This window comes from Macaca nemestrina, chromosome 3 (assembly GCF_043159975.1).
Source record: "Macaca nemestrina isolate mMacNem1 chromosome 3, mMacNem.hap1, whole genome shotgun sequence".
NCBI lineage: Eukaryota > Metazoa > Chordata > Mammalia > Primates > Cercopithecidae > Macaca > Macaca nemestrina.
In genome coordinates, this window is record NC_092127.1 from 155829032 (window position 1) to 155849967 (window position 20936).

A 20936-nucleotide genomic window follows, 5' to 3' on the forward strand; every position below is an offset into this window, starting at 1 on the left:
AAGGGTTACAGACATAATTCTAGCCTACACTCTCAGGAAGATGGGTCTCCAGTGGTCTCCAAGAAAAACCCCTGAATATCACATCAGAATGGAAAGGTTGTGGCAACCAGTTACAGGATCAATCATCATCGAAAAGTCATCACTCTGTTCCTCGAGCCTCCTTCGCTGCAACTTTCCCAATCAGAAAATCATGCACAACATTTTTTTTAAATCCCCAAATAACTCATATTCCCTAGGTTTAAAAAAAAAAAAAAGTAGAGAAAGAATGAGAAGAAAGGATCACAAAGTTTGGATTCACAACAGTACAATGATAGTCCAAAACAAAAACAAAAAACCAAAACCTTAACCTTGACTTGTCTTTCGGAATCCATAACTGCATGTCTGTCCTGGGGATGAGCCCCTGGTTTAGCTGTACAACTTTTGCTCCTGTTTATGCTATCTGGCAAATACAGGCAGCATTTGTCTTTGCTGCAGAATCAGTTGTGTAAAATCTTTGAGCAGCACGCATTCATCTCCTGCTACCTTGGAGGGAAATTCCTGCTCTGAAAGGGAGCTGTCTTTCTGAGGCAAAAAGTTAAAAAAAAAAAAAAAAAAAGCAATGAAAAATATGCAAAACGCTTTTCCTGATGCCTCAGAAGAATCCAGGCATGCTCTCGCTCTCGGCCAGCTCTTGGCGCTGGGGGAGCTGAAAGCACTTGTGGCTGACCCACATGTTCAGAGCAGGGAGAACAATGGCTGTCTTTGACAGCCTGTGATTATAAATTCTTTCCAGCACAAGCAGCACATACTAAAACACTGAAACTCCAGCAGAAGAAAGGTCAGTCAAAGCCATCCTCACCCTCGTATTATAATAAAGGCCTTGTTCCCGCCAGTGTCTTAGCATTAATTACAATAGTCCAGGCTGACTAAAACAAAAATAACTCTGGTCACTCAAAGATAAACCTCAATTTAATATCGTCCAGACTGTCGCTTAAAATTAGGACTGTGGATAACACTGGCAGAGAGGCATGTTCTCATCCGCAAAGACTGGAATGCCACACTGTAGATTTCCTGGGATGCTCGCGAAAGTCCCCTCCGCATTCCCAATAGAAAGGAAAAATAAATATTCTTCATGTTAGCAGTTTTGGAAACTCGTCTAAACTGTCTAGGATGCCCACGGGAGCCAATGCCTTTGCAGGAAGTGCCTTTGCTGGCTGCTTCTATCAATTATATCCAGAGCCTCTGACATACTCCGCAGCAGGAGGCCCTTTGCGGGGCACAGAGTGGCTGTAATTTACAAGACACACACAGCTTTGCATCAAGAGAAGGGAGTGGGCAAGAGGACAAGGGCAGGACTGAGAGGAGCACCCTGCAGCCTCCAGACTGAGGACTGATTGATGCCCTGAAGAATAGGTTGTCAAATGGCCTGGGTGAGTAGAGCCAGCATGACCTTCCAGAGGAAGGCAGAAATTCCAGTTATGGAAATTAAGGTAGCTTACTCTTAGGTCAAAAGTTAACCAGAACTTGAACAAAAGCCAGGCCTGACTAGCTGGAAAAGGAAGAACTCATGACTCACTGAAAATTATAGACCCAAATTGGATATGGTTTCATATTTAACTTCTTTGGAAACGCAAGTAATCATCTTGGATTATTTACCTACTGAGAATAGGCCAAATGGCTAAAAAACAAAGGTCACTTTTATTGATCACTTATTATGTGTCTGTGGCTATACCTGATGCTTTTTGCATGTTATGTTATTTAATCCTCACAACCACTCATCCTACAACATGGTTAGCATTATCCCTATTTTACAGAAGAGAAAAATAAGAATCAGAGAGGTTAAGTAACTTGACTGAGATCACATAGTCAGTGGCAAAGCTGTGATTCCAACCCAAAACTCTGTCTCCAAATCCCAAATGGTATACCTGAAAATATTTGATCATCTTCGATACAGTTACAGTTCCAGCATCAGCATCTTCTCTACTACTAGACACTTACTGCCTCCTTATTCTGTAGATGATGCTAACCTGGATTATGTTCCTCAGCTAAACGCTATTATGACTAGATCACAAAACTATAAATACAGTTGTGTGTTGCTGAATGACAGGGATATGTCATTAGGAGATTTCACTGTTGTGCAAACATCATAGTGTGTACTCACGCAAACCTAGATGGCCGATCCTACTACACACCTAGGTTATATGTACAGCTCATTGTTCCTATGCTGCAAAGCTGTACAGCATGTGACTGTACTGAATACTGTAGGTAACTGCAACACAATGGTATTTGCGCATCCACACATATCTAAACATAGAAAAATACAGTAAAAATGTGCTACAGATTGAGTCTCCATTATCCAAATGCTTGGGACCAAAACTGTTCAGGATTTCTGACTTTTTTTGGATTTGGAAATATTTGCATTACACTTACCAGTTCAGCATCATCCCAAACCTGAAAATTCAAAATCCAAAAATGTTCCAGTGAGCACTTTCTTTCAGAGTCATGTCTTTGCTCAAAAGTTTTGTATTTTGGAGCATTTCAGATTTCAGATTAGGGATACTCAACCTGCATTTTAATTTTCTAGGACCACTGTATATATGCTGTCCACTGTTGACTGAAACGTTATATGGAGCATGATTAGTGCAAAAGAGAGGGAGTTTAGGGTAATGGTTAAGAGAATGGTCTCCGAATCCTGACTGGCTGGGTTTAAATATTGGCTCTACCCCTTGCCAGCTGTGTGACCTTAGGCAAGTTATTTAATTTCCCCAGACCTCAGTTTTCTCATCTGTAAAATGGGACTAATAATAACGCCTATCTCATAGAGTTGCTGGGAGGGTTAAATGTGTTCATACATGGAAAGTAGTCAGAAAAATGCCTATTACAGAACAAGTACTCTGAAAGTGTTAGCTATAGTTACAATTAGTACAATTGATTCTCTCAAATAGGTAAATTTCAATATATACAAATCATAAAACACTTACAAATGTAGCTAAGGACACAACTTTCCACACATCCTGATATTCCTCTCTCTCTTTCTTCGTTTATATCCCATGTCTAGATGTCTTGAGCCTAATTTCCCATCAGGGAAGGCAGACACTCAGGGAGCCAGACTGCTGGTCACATCTGGAAATGACACAACTACAAGCTCCTTGGCGCAGCCATTATACAACTGGGTTTTCAAGAAAATAATATCAGAAAGGCTCCCCACAGGCCCAAATGTCTTCCCCACCCTCACCCTACAAACCACAGGAGAAGAAAGGAGAACGTCGACATGCCTCTTGGAGCGTTAGCTGCTTTCTCACAGCTAGTTATGGGAAGGAAAAACAGAAAGGCTGTTATATTCATGGCTGTGTAGAAAGCCAAGAATCAAACCTTGGACCAAGTGCAAGAGCTGGGAGCTGAATGGCATGGCCAGTTGAAGCAGTGAAAACCAGGCCACCCATGGCTGTCCTTGGCCAAGCTCATCCCTAGGAAGCTCAGGGTGAAGTGACAGGCTGGCTCTTCAGCCAGAAATAAAAATAAGGATATCAGCTGGATGGGCAATTCTATTGGTTCCCATCACGTCACCATATCTCATTTTCTGGTCACTTAAAGTGAAGCTTCTGAGGGCGAGTAGAAGATATAAACCAACAGAGATTAGCATATCTACATTCTCCTTTCTTGGGCTCTAATTAACATTGTTTCTGCTTTTCATCTAGAATCTCAGTCCCTTGTGCTAACTGCTACTGAGTTATTCTAGTCAAAGTATATTAATGAAGGGGTGAGAACTACTAGCATCATGAAATTTTGGGATTATTTTACTCATCTTCTTCCTGTCCCCCTTTCTCAGACATAACAAGAACCAGCTAGGATTGGTGGATGACTTAACTGTTTCTGAGAAACGCCAGATGCCTCTCTTTTACTGCTCAACATTTTTCTGCTCCCTTTGTGATTTGTAAGGTGGCTCACCCTGATCTAGAGGGCTTTAGGGTTCTACTTTTCCAGCCTGCTCAGCCACTCTCCACCCACCATTCCCTGGTTGTGGAAGCTGTTCATTCCACAAATATCTACTGAGCATCTTCTGTATGACAGGCACTCTTCTATTCCAAAACATTCCAGAAAGTCAACAAATACCCTGTCCTCATGGGCCTTAAGTTCCAGTAGAGAAGACAAAAAATACGCAGAAAAACACAAATGAATACAAAGTTGGATGATAAGTATCATAAAAAAACAAAAGGTGGGTTGAGGGACTAGAAATTGAGATGGTTGCTCTTTTAGGCAGAAATCTTGCATCTGCTTTCCCACCATGCTCCCTCCCCTTTTCCCTTTCTTCCTGTAATACCCCTCACCCCCTGAAACAGGAATAGCCTGGGCCAGTCATGGTATCACTTGCCCCTGATCACAGTGACTGCTTCAGGAATAAGGCCCACACAGGGTCAGGGTACATTACTAGGAATTTTACACCTGGGGCCAGGGGAAAGAATTCCCTTGCTTTTCTGGGCAAGGAGCTAGAAGCAAGTAGTCCTGGGGATGATATCGGCCACGCTCCCTGTTATAAGGGAATGTTTGCCTATCGGAAGAAAGAATGAGTTTAAGGAGAGATAAGAGATGAGAGAAAGATCCCGAAATCTCTAGGGTCACCCTAGTCCCCATGGGTGTCCCTTCAATCTTAATATTCTTGTAGTAAATCCTTTTTGTTCAGCTGAAGTGCCACTTCCTTTGGAAGGACTTTTCTGACATATCCAGTCTCAGTGAAAGGCCACTGTCACTATGACTTCAGAGTTCCTTTTTAAAAAAATACAGCAATAGCAGCAATCTATGAATACCTACTACATGCCAGACTTTATGCCAAGGGCTCTACCTGGGTCACCTTTACTACAGAACTTAACAAGTTACACCCTATTGTATCATTTTTACGCACATTTCACCCAGTAGAAAAATGAATATAAAAATTTGTGGATAATCTCCTTTGTGAAAGAAAAGAATTTATTCAGCCTGCATATGTGCAGAAGAGAATACAGCTGTCCCTCAATATCTGCTCTCCTAATAAAAATGCCTACAGTTTTTAGCTGAAATAAAGTCTACTTTTCCCAAGTCTTTGCTTGCAGCTAGGTATGGGTGCATGACCAAGTTCAAGTCTGTAAGATGTAAGTATGTGTGTAGTGTGTAATTTCCCAGAGATGTGTTTAAAGGGAGAGCATGGAATCTTCTCCCCGCCATTCCTCCTTTCTCTTGGCTGAATGTGGATGCGATCGCTAAAGCCTGAAGAGGCATCTCGGATCAGCAGGGGAAGAGCCATGGGTTGAGAATGTCGGTACAAAAAGACAAAGAAGCTTGGGCCTTCTGTTGGTGAAAAGACATGGAACCCCACATCAGCCCTGGACTGCTTATGTCCACGTCTCGTTTAAGTGAATTAGAAATAAAATTGTTATCTTATTTTATCTGTTGTTTTGAGGCTTTTGCGTTTCCCAGCTGAACCCGATCCTAACTGACAAAATGAGATTATATATATTACCTATAAAACTAGTACTTCCAGGTGCTTGGATAGATCAGTGAAGTTCAAGTCATTTTCTCTCTAGATGGAGATATAGCAGTATCATGGCTGGCCATTTTTGCTAAGAGTCATGTATCCCGGGATACTACTTACTCCATCATGTCCTGTGATGTTATCGACATTCAACATAAACGGTAACAGCTGTTAACAACAGGTCATTTTACAGCAGTTAAAGCAACTAACTGTGGAAAGAGAAGCTAGGAGAGCTGAAGAAACCAATAGCTTCTCAGATTCTACAGGAGCTGGACTAGTAGTAAGAAATGTCAATCATGAGAATAAATCAGATTCCAACGGAATCTAGCAGGGGAACTGTGAGACAGAGCTTGATGACCCATCTATTATTATTCAAGTCCAAATTTAATATAAAAACAATAAACATTTAGACTTCTCAAATCCAGACTGGATGTTAGATGAGAAATTAAAGGACAAATAAGAGGTGAGACTGAGAAGCAATGAGTTGTGCTTCATTGTGTATGTGTGTTTATTTTATTTTTAAAGGAATTCAGCTTAAAATACTTTGTGTATGTGCGTTATGACCAATATGAAAGCTTTGTCCATTTATAAATACATGAGCCATACTGGCCTTAGCCAAATGTGAAGAACTATCAGGACCATTAGCTTTAATTTAAGGAAAGGAAAATAAATGTTTAGAAAATTGGAACCAATTCTTGCTTTCAGTATTAAAAGAAAAATTGCAAGGAACTGAATGTTTCTAGTTCATTTATTTTGCATGCTAGAGAAATGAGGACGAGTAAGGCCTCAATTATTTGTCCTCTAATGTGGACTTTATCCAAAATGCCTAGGGGGGCCGGGTGTGGTGGCTCACACTTGTAATCGCAGCACTTTGGGAGGCCGAGGTGGGTGGATCACCTGAGGTCAGGAGTTCAACACCAGCCTGACCAACATGGTGAAACCCTGTCTCCACAAAAAATACAAAAATTAGCCAGGCTTAGTGGGAGCTGCCTGTAATCCCAGCTACTTGGGAGGCTGAGGCAGGAGAATCTTGAACCTGGAAGGCAGATGTTGCAGTGAGCTGAGATTGCGCCACTGCACTCCAGGCGGGGTGACAGCAAGACTCCATCTCAAAAAAATAAAAAAATAGAAAAAGTGCATGGCAGTCGATTATAAATAAGCCTTACCTGCTCACTAAGGCGGGTTGGGAGGGCCTCTCTTGGGTAATACTATGTATGTACTAGCCATTTGTATGAGTTACATATATTGCTGGACCTTCACATGAAACCCTCAGGCAAGTACACATGAAACATCCAACTATTTCCTTGACAAATCCCTACCTTAGGTCAGTCTCTTCTATACTCAAAGAAACAAATGAAGCTTTTAACAATGTATGAAATGTTTTCCAAATTCCTATGTCATTCAAAAACAGTGACCATCACATGCACATGCTAGAGGAGAATGCATTTAAAGTATCCCGGCTTGTCCAGAGTGTATGCCAAGGTAAGAGCTTGGCTCTTGTTACTTCACCCACACCAAGGCCCCAGTGGGTAAGCAAAATGTCCTTTAGGACAAAAGTGCAGAGCAAGTCTTCATTTTTGCATAATACTGCATTGTTTAATTCAAGCATTATTTCCCCAAGAAAACAAGCACTGAGCTTCTTGGCATACAAAGGCATATACTGTCAGACTGAATTTGCTCTTTTGGAATTAAAAAGTTGGAAGGAGCTCAGAACTCCTGTTCTGTAAAGGGTATGAAAGCGCAGGTGGGTGTGAGATGTGTGAGGCAAAGACGTCATTGGTAAGACAAGTGATCATTTCCTTGAGTGCCTATCTTTGGCCCATACCATTCCACAACCCAGTACTCCAGTAATCTTAAAAACAAGCAAATGTGTAGCTTTCCCACCTTGTCTACTGCTCAGGGATAAAGAAGAAAAGCCAACTTACCTTTCGCATCTGAGTCAACAATCCTTCAAACTCCTTCAGGTTCAGTGTCGTTCCGCTGTAGGATGTGCAGCTATTTGCTGCTTTTCCCAGCCAGTAAATGGTAACTAATACCTGTGGAACAAAATGCACAAGAGCAGATTTTTCCCTCAAGAATGACGTTGAAACTAAGGAGTCAATAATGCACCACTAACAGGAAGGCAGGAAGGAAAGAGCTGATTTACACTGATTTTAAAAAACCACCACCCATGAGGTATTCATTAAATGTAAAATCACTTTAATAAGAACCCAATGCCATGTCAGTCAACACAAACATGGTTCAGTAGTTAAAACGACTCCAATGTTAGGAAAAGTTAGGTTGTAAAGAAATGATCTCTAAGTCAGCAAGAAGGAAAAATAAATCCACCAACATTATTTTTATGTAGTGAAAGTTTCACAATTAGGCAGCAAAATTTTTCAAAAATGCTTTGGAATCTTTATCCAGAGAAGCAATGAAAGAGACTGTCAAATTCCTTTTGAGAAAGGTGCTTTTGAAGGCCCATAATTTCTACTTGTGGGCACAGAGGTTCTGCTAAGGTCAATGGCAAAAAAAAAATCCCAAACAAGTGATAAAGGTTAATTAGTGTTTCCAAGCACAGGATCAACATAATATATCTAATTAAAGTAGAAAGAAAGCAGTGTCATGAAGAATGTGATCTGCAGATACCTAGCTCTGGGGGTATAGTTAGATTCCCATTAATCTGAGATGGGAAATTTTGAGCCTTGACAAGGCTTGCTACCAATTAAACCACCTTGGATATTTAAGAACGTCTATGAGTATTCAATGGTCTGAAGCTACAGTCCCAAGTTAATTTTGTTTTGTATTTCCGAAGAAACTGTCCACAAAAGCAAATCCTCCTCACGTTCACTTCCCATGAAACCCAGCAGAGTCAGCTGAAGATGAGCTCCTTCACACTGAATTACAGGGAACTGAGGCCCATGTAGAAGCTAAGAGGAGTATTTTCTTTTCACATTCTGTCTTATTGCTTCAGCCAGGATGGGAAGTACTTATTGTGCCTCCTTCTACTTGGTAGGCCAGAAAATGCTTTGGACAACATGATATAGTTACATGAATCCAGCTGGCGACAGACCCAAAATATGGTTATGCGCATTGATGCTAAGAGGTGATTCCATTTTCTACCTCTGTGGGAAAATTTTACTTCATGAGCCCCTCAAAACTTCCGGAACATCTTTTTGAACTGATTGCTTACAAATAAATTTCCAGAGATTCAAATGTCAGGACATTAACTAGGACCATAAAACAACTAATGTGTGCTGAGAGTATGAGGCTATCTTAAAAGGTATAATGGGGGAATGGAAAAAAGACTTGTGTTTTAGGTTAAAAGTTTTCTGATTTGTTTAAAATTTTATGATGAAAATGGCATATACCTCTAGTTTTACAGAGGAGGAAAAAGATGTCAATCAAATATGATAGCACCTGGGGAGATTTTTTTAAAAAGAGATTTCAGCCAATTTTAAAATTTTAGAGGCAGAATGTAACTTCTTTCATTCCTCAATCTAAACTGAAAATAAAACAGCACTAACATACTTGCCTTTTGAAAACAAGATCTACAAAAAGTTCATTTTGGCAAGTACTAATAAAAATGCAAAAGATTAAAAGGAGGACAAAATACACAGAGTATAGACTCATGGCAGTCAACACTATTCATATTAAGCAGATCTTACCCTACAAAAATTTGACAAACTGCTTAATTAAATAATCGTATCTGTGCCTACAAATGGAAAGGGGCTAATGTTAGTATTGAGCCTGATCGTTTTGTGTTTAAGAAACTGAATCATAAACAAAGCATAAACAGAGCACAAGCTTTCACTTGTTTATTTCTGGATTGAGCACTTATCTAAATAAAGAGAACCACCACCACCCCAGCCCAACACATACACAATTTACTATTTTTATTTATATCATGGTCATTAATTATTCTATGAAATACACATATACTTCTTTCTAAGGACTTTTTCTGGCAAGGCATATGAGAAGCATTGAATTTAGCTAAATTTTACACTTGAACCATCAAAGATACAAGTTTGGAAGTTAAAACACTTACATTTTTCAGCTTCCTACTATAATCAAGGCTCCTAGTCAAGGAAAGGGAAAAGAAAATATTGTCAGAATAGCATATTCTAAATTGTGATCTTTCCTTAAATGCCACTAAGATGTACTCGAAGCTAACATATATAATGAGATCAGAAGAATGTATTATTTTTTAAGGTTTAAGTTTTGTGATTTCGGGCACTGAATAAAATTACTTAGAAAACAAAATGTAGAAGAACAAAGTGGGATTAAAGTTCCACAGTACACTATAAAAAGATGATGCTTGACTGGGCACAGTGGCTCACACCTGTAATCCCAGCACTTTGGGAGGCCGAGGTGGGCAGATCATAAGGTCAGGAGATCGAGACCATCCTGGCTAACACAGTGAAACCCCAACTCTACTAAAAATACAAAAAAAACAAAAAACAAAAAACAAAAAACCTAGCCAGGCATGGTGGCACACGCCTGTAGTCCCAGCTACTTGGGAGGCTGAGGCAGGAGAATGGTGTGAATCCGGGGGGGCGGAGCTTGTGGTGAGGAGAGATCGCACCACTGCACTCCTGCCTGGGCAACAGAGCGAGACTCCATCTCAGAAAAAAAAAAAAAAAAGATGATGCTTTATAAAGTCTGGAAATAGAAAAAGTCCAATTAGAACTAGGACTGTTCATAGTTGTATTCTCAAAGATTAACCATTGAAGATTCTGCCTTGATCATAGACCACTGTCAAACTGAAATCCGACTGCACGTCCAAAATCTTAATGCAAGTATTTTTAACACAGGTCTGAAACCTTACTTAATTAGACAGACCTGAAAATATGTGTACAAGAAGCAATCCTATCCAAATATTTGTTTTTTTCTGCTCTGGATATAAATTAGCATTGGGAATAAGCCATAAGCAGGAAAATATGCTTGTTATGTTCAAATATACACACATGCATGCTCAAATATGCACCCATGTTTACTCTGTAACTATAAACAGAAAAGCTACTTCGAAATATTCATACAATGAAATATAAGAGTTCCTGCAAAATTATTTCAAAGTTTTTTTTTAACACGTCAACAAATAAACACTAGAAAAAACAAACTGCACTTCTTTTTTCCACAGTAACTTCAGTGAGGGGGAAAGGAGTATAAGTCTATCACATAAACCAGTCAAGAATTCCTTAAAGTATTTAGACCCTGATTACTTCACTGCAGCATATATTGACCTAAAGTACATATTAATGAATAAATGGACCATTTTAAGTCCTTTGGAATTTGAAGAAATAGGAAGCAAGTAGTATACCATGGAAATAAACCATTAACAAGGACTTAGATTGAAAGCATTAGTCCAGTTTGGATTTGATTTAAAAAATGTTTTCATGTTTCTGTTTTTAACAGGGGGAAAAATGGGATGATCTTACCTGCTTGGATATCTGGTAGGGTGTTTTGTTGTTTTATGTTTTTGTTTTTGTTTTTTGAGACTGAGCCTCGCTCTGTCACCAGGCTGGAGTATAGTAGTGCGATCTCGGCTCACTGCAACCTACACCTCCCGGGTTCAAGTGATTCTCCTGCCTCAGCCTCCCAAATAGTTGGGACTACAGGCACGCACCACCACGCCTAGCTAATTTTTGTATTTTTAGTAGAAATGGGGTTTCACCATGTTGGCCAGGATGGTCTCCATCTCCTGACCTCGTGATCTGCCCGCCTTGGCCTCCCAATCTGCTAGGGTTTTTTTTAATTTAAGAAAGAAACCAGATTTTTAAAAATCTATAAAAGATTTGAAACTTTTATGGAAAACAAATTAAGAATAGGGAACATAGAGCTTTTTCTGCATTGATGATAAAAGTTCATTGAGACTGCAACCCAGTGCTAAAAATTGTGCTTGGTACACAGAAGCTCACAAAATATTTGTTGAATGACTCCCACCTATTTTGTGGAAATATTTCCAAATTTTGACAGAGACACTCGGGAGCAATCCAGAGCCTGTGTACGTTTTCATCCAGTTGCTTTGATTCCCTGGAATGATACTTGCTGTGTGCCTGTCTAGATTATACTTTCATTTCCCATCAAGGTTGTCTGGCATCCATTACAGGTAGAGTTCACTAAATTACACATGCAGTAATCACTTGCAGGCTTTTCCTTTTTTTTTTTTTTTTTTTTTTGTCTACTCAAGTTACAAAAAAAAAAAAAAAAAAAAAACACACACACACACACAAGAAAAACTGCCTATCATGAAAGCTAAACGAAAGAGTATTTTCTAAAACACAACTTCCAGAAAACCATCCAAAGTTCCTCTGTGGGATCTATCCCTATACCTTACTGCTTCCGCTAGTAATTGGTGGCAATGGGGTGCTCCTCTCTGTGTCTACGGATGTGCTGCTCAACTCTCAGAGGGACAACAGAGAAATATAGCAGTTCTACTTTAACTACCTTAGTTTATAAAATCTGCATATGTTACAAGCATTCCCTGCACAGTGCCAAATTAAACCAGCATCACCTATCAAAAATACATGAAATCCAATAGTTTATTCCATACTCTATTCCTTACTAAAACTATAAACAACTTTCTAAGTACTGTAAGTGAATTTATAGAATCATTTTAAGCTAAAATTCTTTATGTTCTTTGAAATACTCATACAGTAAAATGTTTTTTCTCTATAATGATTCTGAGCTCAACATCCTACTCCGCTTGTGGACTGCCACGCCCACCACACACGTCCTTACACATTTTCCTTCAACCGCACCAGTTACTTTTCTTTCTTTTAAACATGAAGCTTGTTGTTCTTCCTCTTCCCCAGCCTTTGTACCTGCTCTTTCTCTGTCCTGAATGCCCTACAGATCTTCCCACAGCCTGTTCTTCCTTCCCATGTGTGTCTCAGCCCTCAGTTATTGCTCAGTTGAAATGCCAGCACTTCAGAGAAGCCACCCTCAGCCACCTCTGGACTGGCCACTGTCTTTTGCTTATTACTCCATTTTATTTTCTTCTCAGCACTTATCACTTCCTGCAATGATCTTCTTTGTTTACTTCTTTGCTTCTCGTTTCTTGACACTGGACTGTAAACTCCACATGAGCAGAAGACCTTGGCTATCTGAGTTCATTCTATTTCTCCAGTGATGAAAAGTATCTAACACATAGACGCTGCTCAGCAAACATTTGTTGAATGAATGAATGAAAAATGCCAGGGTCATGGGGGAATGTGATGGCAAAGTATTGCCTAAAGAAAATAAGAGTAGTCAAGTGAAGGAAACATTAAAAAGAAAATGAGGAGAAGACATACAAAAGGAGAGATAGATGGAAAGAAAGACAGGATTAAAAAGGGAGAGAATGCAGAAGGAAGAAAAGGAGACAGAAAAAAAAGAAGGAAAAATGGACAGGAAAACAAAAAGATGGTACAGTAACTAAGAAGGGACTGTATCCATGTATCATTTGCCTAAGTGACATTTTCCCCTTTAGGTTTCTTTCCACACCTTGATTTAAAGTTTCTTTCTTTACAAGTCGGTTGTTCCATCTTCCCATATCTGCACTGAGCAAGCTTTACCTAGAATCATACCAGATGGAATATTCTGTCCAGTTTCCATTTTTAGATGAATACATGGGGCCTGCTGAAGAGGGGAGCTTAACCGGGGCTTCAGATCTAGTGAGCAGCAGACCTAGGGCTAGATCCTCATTTTCCTGATGCCCAGTTTTTTGTAGATAAGCAATAGAGGTGATACGAGTTCCGAATTTTTAAAACCAATCAGGCTCAGAATTCTGGTTTAGTAACATATTGATTTAAAGTGGCTCTAAAAAAAAAAAAATGAATGCAGCAGCAGACACTTTCAAAGTGACCTTTCCTTCACCCTCCAAGCAATGTGTGTGTGACTAATTATTACCTATGAAGCTGCACAGTTACTATAGTTTCTGGTCACTTGCCAGCCGGGTGAAACTATGAATGGGAGATGAGGCAGAACCTAAAACAATTTCCGAAAGTGAACAATGGTTTATAGAGGATAGATTTAAGTACAATAATAAATGGGGCATGTGATGACCAAGATGAAGTTTAGTGTGGTTTCCATATTCAAATATCCTAAATTTTACTCTGTTATTTTTTCGCTTAGCTAAAATTTTTCCCAGAGAAGTTTTAAAGAATGGCACATTGACAACAGAAAAGTAATTTTAGATAATAGATCACCACTGATTCCCCCATATTCCCAGTCATGAATCATAAAATCCAATATAAAATCCAAATTTTATTTTATCCAGTAGTCACTTTTTTCCTATTTTTCCTCATCCTTTTTTAAAAATAAAAAAATCTAGCAAATAGTATAAAATCAAATAGTATAAAAAATCAAGCAAATAGTATAAAACCAAATAGCATAAAAATCAAGCAAATAGTATAAATCGAATAGTATAAAAATCAAGCAAATAGTATAAAATCAAGCAAATAGTATAAAATTAACAGCTCTGAATTTCGGCTTCTCTCCCTTTTCTGTTCTTTCATGATAAAATGACTCCAAAAACAATCAAAAGAAGAAAAGTTACTAATTCACAGACCCCATCTATGAAACTATGTTTATTATTCAGGCATATCCATGTCAAACACTGTTTGGCTAAAGTGGAAAATGTTTTATATGAAATCAGCAGGATCTAAAGAACTTCTAAACTACAGGCAAGTTATCTCTGCCATCTCATACCCTGGTCACAAGCTATTTCTTTACACGAAGTACATTGCTGTCTCTTTTATTGTGACACTCTGCTCCAAGACTTATTTGGCCCAAACAGGGCTCACTAAGTAGATATAGTCAAAGTGCCAATGATCCATCTTCAAAGAACTTGATCACCGACACATATGAGAAGACAGTTACAATTGTAAATGAAGAAGTGAGTTCTCCAAAATCTAATGCCTTCCTTGCATAGCAGAGTTCAGATCTGTTTACCTTCCAAGAGCCTATTCAAATGCTCAATTGGTGCCAATAAAAGTTTCTGTCTAACACACTGATTCTGTGCCTATTTGTTTCTTGCCTCTCTGTTAAGCTTTATTTAACATTTTTCTCCTTCTCTTCAAAATTCAAACTCTATATGCAAGATTTTTGCATTCAAAAAAATTATGATTAGAATGAAAGCTATGCACAGAGGGAAAGCCAACGTGAGTTGTTTCGAAAGTTGATTTTTACCTTCACATTTTTATTTTATTAAGCATAACCAATTCTCTGTCTCTTAGAACTTACAACATCATCACAAAATTGCAAATCAAACTATAAAGGAGTCTCCCTTAAATATAAATCATGCTTTACTTACTTGACTGTTACTCTGTTGGATGTATCCTGGAGGTCACTCGGGTCAAAAAGTTGAGATTCTTTAAGGCCAAGCTCTTTACAACCTCTCAAGAATAAGATAATATTGTCCTAGAAGGAAAAAAAGAAATCCAAGTCTATATTATCTTAGATTATCTTTATGAACCAGCCCCTCCCAAGTTGCTGTAGGGATACTGGTCACTAAGGCAGCTATGGTCAGGTCTAAATCATAGCTTGCATAACAAATCATACTTTGTTAGGAAATGCCAGATAAACAGACACTTCAAACCTCCAAACCCACAGCCATGCCAGATTCATTTTTCCCTTTAGCTTGACACATTTGTATAAAACGACAAGTAAAATGCCATTAAAAGGAAAACTTAGGCCAGGTGCAGTGGCTCACGCCTGTAATCCCAGCACTTTGGGAGGCTGAGGCGGGCGGATCCATGAGGTCAGGAGATCAAGACCATCCTGGCTAACATGGTGAAACCCCGTCTCTACCAAACATACAAAAATTAGCCGGGCATGGTGGCAGGGCCTGTAGTCCCAGCTACTCGGGAGGCTGAGACAGGAGAATGGCATGAACCCGGGAGGAAGAGCTTGCAGTGAGCCGAGATCGCGCCACTGCACTCCAGCCTGGGTGACAGAGCGAGACTCCGTCTCAAAACAAAAACAAAAACAAATAAACAACAACAACAACAAAAAAAACCAAGAAAAGGAAAACTTAACATTGTTAGGGGGAACTGTACTCAAAAACAGGTATTCCTTATTGCTTCTTTGTCCATGTCTTGTTGTATATACATCTTTATGGGTTTTGACTAGTAATACCTTTATGGGTGTTGACTAGTAATAGCTCTTCGTGGATTATAAACTGGGTTAAATGCAAGAAAAAAAAATGTAGACTTAATTGAAATGAGAAAAAAAGGACAGGGAAAGCTTTTAAAAGACTAATGCAAAAGACTGTCAAAAGAAAGTGAAATTTTCTCTAGCAGATACGAATTTACTCTGAATTGGCAGGCACCATTGACAATTAAGGAGGGGTCAGTCTCCATCTATTTTAAGTCATTAAGTACAAACAAATGGTTCTGAAAGGGACTGCAAATTGTGGGTCATCCTTTTGGAACTCCAGGATATTAGTCAAGAGGTTTATCAGTTACAAGTCTCTAACTGTCCTCTTCCTAAAAGACTTTTGAAGGTGGTAACTGACCCCGTCAGTTAGTGAAAACTACAGGGTAGGGAATGTTGGCTCCAGAAGCCAGACTGATGTGAATCCATCTGAATGCTGTGAGAAAGATGCTACAAAAATCTGAAATGATGGTGATTACAGAATCATATATTCACCCACGTGCAATTCAACTGAGTGAACAGAAAAGATATTTCCCAGTTACCCAGTTTGTAGTCCGGATTCTAAGATAACCCCCAAGAATCCTGCCCGCAATGTACACACCTCTTCTTGAGTGCAAGTGAAGTCTGTGAATATGGTGGGCTATCACTCTGTGATATATCACTAGCAAGTTGACTTGGAGTTAATCAAAAGAAAGATTATCTGATTGGGCCTGACCTAATCAGGGAATCTCTTAGAAGAAGGTGAGGTCAGAATTCATGCCGGCCATGAATTCTACAGCTGCAAGGGGATGAATTATGTTAATAACCACATGAGCTTGGAAGAAGCTTGGAAGATGTTCAGATAGGATCTCAGCCCGCACTAATACTTTGATTTCAGTTCTGTGGGACCCTGAGCTAAAAACCCAGTTACACCATATCCAGACTTCTGACATTTAGAAAATGAGAGATAACCAAAGGGTGTTTAAACACATTAAGTTTATGCAGTAATAAAAAATTTATACATCCAGGTTCAAAATAACAACAGCAATAAGTTGCTAACCTTTCCATCGCCCTTATTATTCACCATGCATTATTCCAAGAACTTTACATATATTCACGCATTTAATTCGTGTACAACTTTATGAACAATTTTGACAGATGAGTGATCTAAGGCACAGAACAATTTATCAAACTGTCCAAGATCACACAGCCCCCAAAGGATGGAGGTCCAAAACAACATGTCTTATGTGAAGAATTCAAGCATAAAAATCTGAGGCCAGCACCAAAGGAAGGTGAGGCTATGCAGGTAGAGGCTGATCATACAGGCCTCGAAGGCCATGGAAGGCAAGTTGCAGAATGTCACAGGGGGCTGTATCTGAGAAGTGAAAGCCTAGATCTATGGTGGAAGGAGATTGTTGCAGGTGGGGTTGGTGGGAGGTAGATGGTGTGAAGAAAGTATTCAAAGGAACAAGATGGGAGACAGGGAGACCAATGAGGAGTTACTACAACCTTATTTTCCCCCAATGAGGGTGCCTTCATCCCAGGATGTTTTCTTTTTGGGTAAAGCCTCGGTCTTTTTCAGCAGGCAAGAGATGCCATCGTTCACAAGAACTCTCAGAGGCTGACAGTGAGCTAGCTGCTCAGATCAAGTCTGAAGTCACCTATACCCTCACCAGTGTCTCCTTCAGTCACTTTCCACATTTTTAAATTATCAAATGTAAGAGTTCCCTCCCATCCCCTGAGTTTTACAGTTTTCCACTTTCTCTGGCATATATGCTTCATTGATCGACCCTGTCCTAGGTAGAAAAGAAAAGGAAAGAAGGCAAGGAATGAAAAAAGTGGTGATACGGAGTCCTTTCTAACAGACCCAAATTTTCTAGTTGTGCATTGATCATCCTGTTACTTAATTTAAATACAACATCTTTCTTTTCAAAATACTTATTTTGTCCCAATATTTCAGTTACTTGAAATAAACTGTTTTCCACCTTTTTTTCTAGTTAACTGTGTTATCACAAGACATATCAATGTATTACTGATTTTAGCTATGCCAACCACGCCAGTCTTACTTGCTTCCACACTTGTCTTTACTCAGTACTCAGACTTCCAATTTGGGTCACATCATTTTCCAGAGACAGCAAAATCTTCTCCCTGGAATTTTGCTTTTCTTATTGCCAGTGGAATAAGCACATGTGGATGTTCACTTGGTATGCTTACATGTAAATGATTGGTTAGAAAAAGAAGAAGGAATAAAAGTCACCTACTTTGTTATTATTGGAATATTTATGAGCACATATGGAGATAAAAAGTACAATAAACTATTGCTAAAAAGTGGAAAAATATTTTGTCAATATGAGAATCAAAAGTTTGCCAGTGAATTTCTTTTTCTTTCTTTCTTTCTTTTTTTTTTTTTGAGATGGAGTCCGACTGTGTCACCCAGGCTGGAGTGTAGTATGCAATCTCGGCTCACTTCAGCCTCCACCTCCTAGGTTCAAGTGATTCTCCGGCCTCAGCCTCCTGAGTAGCTGGGACCACAGGCATGAACCACCATGCCTGGCTAATTTCTGTATTTTTAGTAGAGATGAAGTTTCACCATGTTGGCTAGGCTGGTCTCGAGCTCAAGTGATCTGCCCACCTTGGCCCTGCAAAGTGCTGGGATTATAGGCATGAGTCACCATGCGCAGTTGGTGAATTCTTTTTTAAAAGGCTTTAAAAAATTTACTCATTATTGTTAAGAAAATAGGTTAAAGATAGGTGAAGGCTTTAGATATCAGACCATTATGGTAAATATAATTCACCATATATATTCACCAATGGGGCACTTATTAATATAAACTAAACGTTTGTAGCTTACACTCTTCAAGCATTTGCCTTCTATCTACCTGGTCTGTTCTGAGGATGTATATGGATTATTTTGTTTATTTTCAAAACAGCCATACACAGCAGTCACTGTTATTGTCTCCATTTTCTAGAGGAGTAGTTGAGGCACAGAGAGGTTATACACCATACCAGTCACCCTGCTACTAAATCCAACTCCCAATTAACTCCACACAGGCGGGGGGCGGGGGGAAAAGTTTCCCCAGATGTTAAAAATCTAAGTCTGAAAAGTGCCAATTCTTTTTCCCACCTCTCCAAGTTTCCAGGTGCCTTATTCTGAATTCAGCCTTCCTGAAATTTCCATTTTAGTTTTTTTCTTCTTGTCTCTTCTCTTTCTCTATGATGTTCTTCTTCCTCCTTGCCGCCCACCAGCAAACAAACACACATAAATATGCACTCTCTTAACTTACTTGGCTCTGTGACTCTCAAATTCTCCACTGACTCTAGCCTTGAACAATCTTGAGGATACCACATTCAAAAACATGTGCACCTCTCACGTACAATTCTACCATTCAGGAGCAGTAAACAAACCCTTTAACTACCCAATGAGGCAACTCCAAACCAAAGAGTGACTAGTACAGAGCCAGGTGAGTCTTCACTTGAGAGTGCAAGTATCCACTGATTGGTCTTTAAGCTCTGAGTGCTTTCTGCCCAGAGGAAAGCAAAGGAAGTGTTGACACTCTCTGGGAATCATTTGACATCACATTAAAGGACAAGACCTGTGACCAGCATATAGTCCCCTAAGAGGTGCATGACTGTGACTCCCACAGATTCTCAACAGGGTGCTCCTCCTATGTGCATTGCAGACGCACAGACCAGCCCTTGAACACCATGCTATGTTCAGCACGCAGCCTGCAAACACAAAAGCTTTGTGCTGCCAGCCAGCCCAAACAATTTGGGCTAGAAGATTTAAATAACTGCAGGTCTGTTTCCAGCTTCTTGCTACAACCTAATGATGCTGGAGGGGAGCCAGGCCCTAGGCAGAAGAAAAGCCAGAAGGAAGAGCCACCCAGTCAAGAGCTAGCAAGGGCAGCCACTGGAGCAAGCGAGAAGGGCTGTGCCTTCAATTACATAAAATGCATCCTGTGAATTCTCATCTGCCTTGCTGTTCACACTGAGATTTTTCCACATTCACAATTTCCAGCAAAGCCCACATCTTAGTGTGTTAACTTTGGAAGCCAAACACTAAAAGTGTCTCTATCCCAAGGGAAAAGAAGTACAAGACACTGCTTTACTATAATGGCTATATATTTAGCTCTTACTATCATGGAGCTAACAAACCCATACATCTTTGCAAGAAGTTTTTAAAGGACTCTTCAAAAAAAGTCAATGTCATGTAAAACAAAAATTGGCGATCAAAGCCATCATGACCAAATGCAATGCATGATCTTTGATTAGACCCCAGATCCCAGAGGAAAAACTAAGTGAGGGTGTAAAAGTCAAATTTAAATATGAACTGCACATTGGATGATATTGTTGAATGAATGTTAATTTTTTAGGTGTGATTATGATTTTGCATTTATATGAGAGACTGCCTTTATTTTTAAGCATCCATATGAATTATTTAGGGGTGAATTATCATAATGTCAGTAACATAATGTTCAAATGGTTCAAAAAAAAAGTACGCATGTGTATATATGTTCACACGTGTGGGGGAAGGGAGACAGAGAGAGAGGTTGCGACTATGTCTGCCTGTCTGTGAAGACAGAGATAAAGCAAATAGTAAAATAGTAACAAGCAGTGAATCTAGATCAAGGGTCAGTCAACTTTTTCTATAAAGGGTCGGATAGTAAATCTTCTAGGCCTTGTGGGCCACATGGTGGTCTCTGTTAAAATAATTCAACACTGTTGTTTAACCAGATCATATGTAAACAAACGTGTGTGTCTGTATTCTAACAAATTTTATTTACCAAGGCAGGCATTGGGTGGATTTGGCCCATAGGCCGTAGCTGGCTGACCCTGTATTCAGTTATTCACCATACCTTTCTTCGAATTTTTCTGTATGTTTGAGATTTTTCCCAAAAAAGTTTGTGAGAAAAGGTTCTTGAATTTCTAAAAGATAAATTCGACTAGGTAGGATTGTGACTTCATTAGTAAAAATCTATTCCACAAAATTCAAGGAAAAATGGTTGTCACCTCTGAGATGACCACCGCAAAGTCATGAGGTAAATCCTCAGGTGCTACTGATGGAAAGTCACCATTTCTGGCTAATTGGCAAGTAGTGCATGAGTCTCAATTCAACAGACAGACATAACATAAAGTTCCTCAAAGAGTCTATTTTGTACTAGACTAATATTAATATATGGATTTATACCACTGTTTATGTAACTTCCATACATTAAACCCTCCTTGTTCATGGGCCAGTGGTTTCTCATTTCATTGATTTGTGGGCTTGCCCTGTGTATAAAAACATTCCCCAAGGGCTATGGTAAGACCTGAGCTTGCTACCTTCCCAGGGCCTCTTACTCTAAAGACATCCTTG

General features: G+C 39.4%; 1 protein-coding gene across 31 annotated transcripts in view; it reads right to left on the minus strand.

Annotated features, from left to right (window-relative positions):
- Positions 1 to 20936, minus strand: part of LOC105487715 (LIM and calponin homology domains 1) — a 344201-nt gene that overhangs the window by 87070 nt on the left and 236195 nt on the right. For 25 of the 31 annotated variants that reach the window (XM_011751280.2, XM_024794726.2, XM_024794725.2 and 22 more), the window contains 3 exons: positions 14760 to 14866; positions 9513 to 9543; positions 7411 to 7521 (listed from right to left, as the gene is read on the minus strand). In XM_011751280.2, coding sequence (XP_011749582.2) covers positions 7411 to 7419 — 9 coding nt within the window. In that variant the 5' untranslated portion in view covers positions 7420 to 7521; positions 9513 to 9543; positions 14760 to 14866. Of the gene's footprint in view, positions 1 to 347; positions 546 to 7410; positions 7522 to 9512; positions 9544 to 14759; positions 14867 to 20936 lie in introns of those variants that run through there. The other 6 variants (XM_011751282.2, XM_011751278.2, XM_011751281.2 and 3 more) reach the window with 2 other exon arrangements.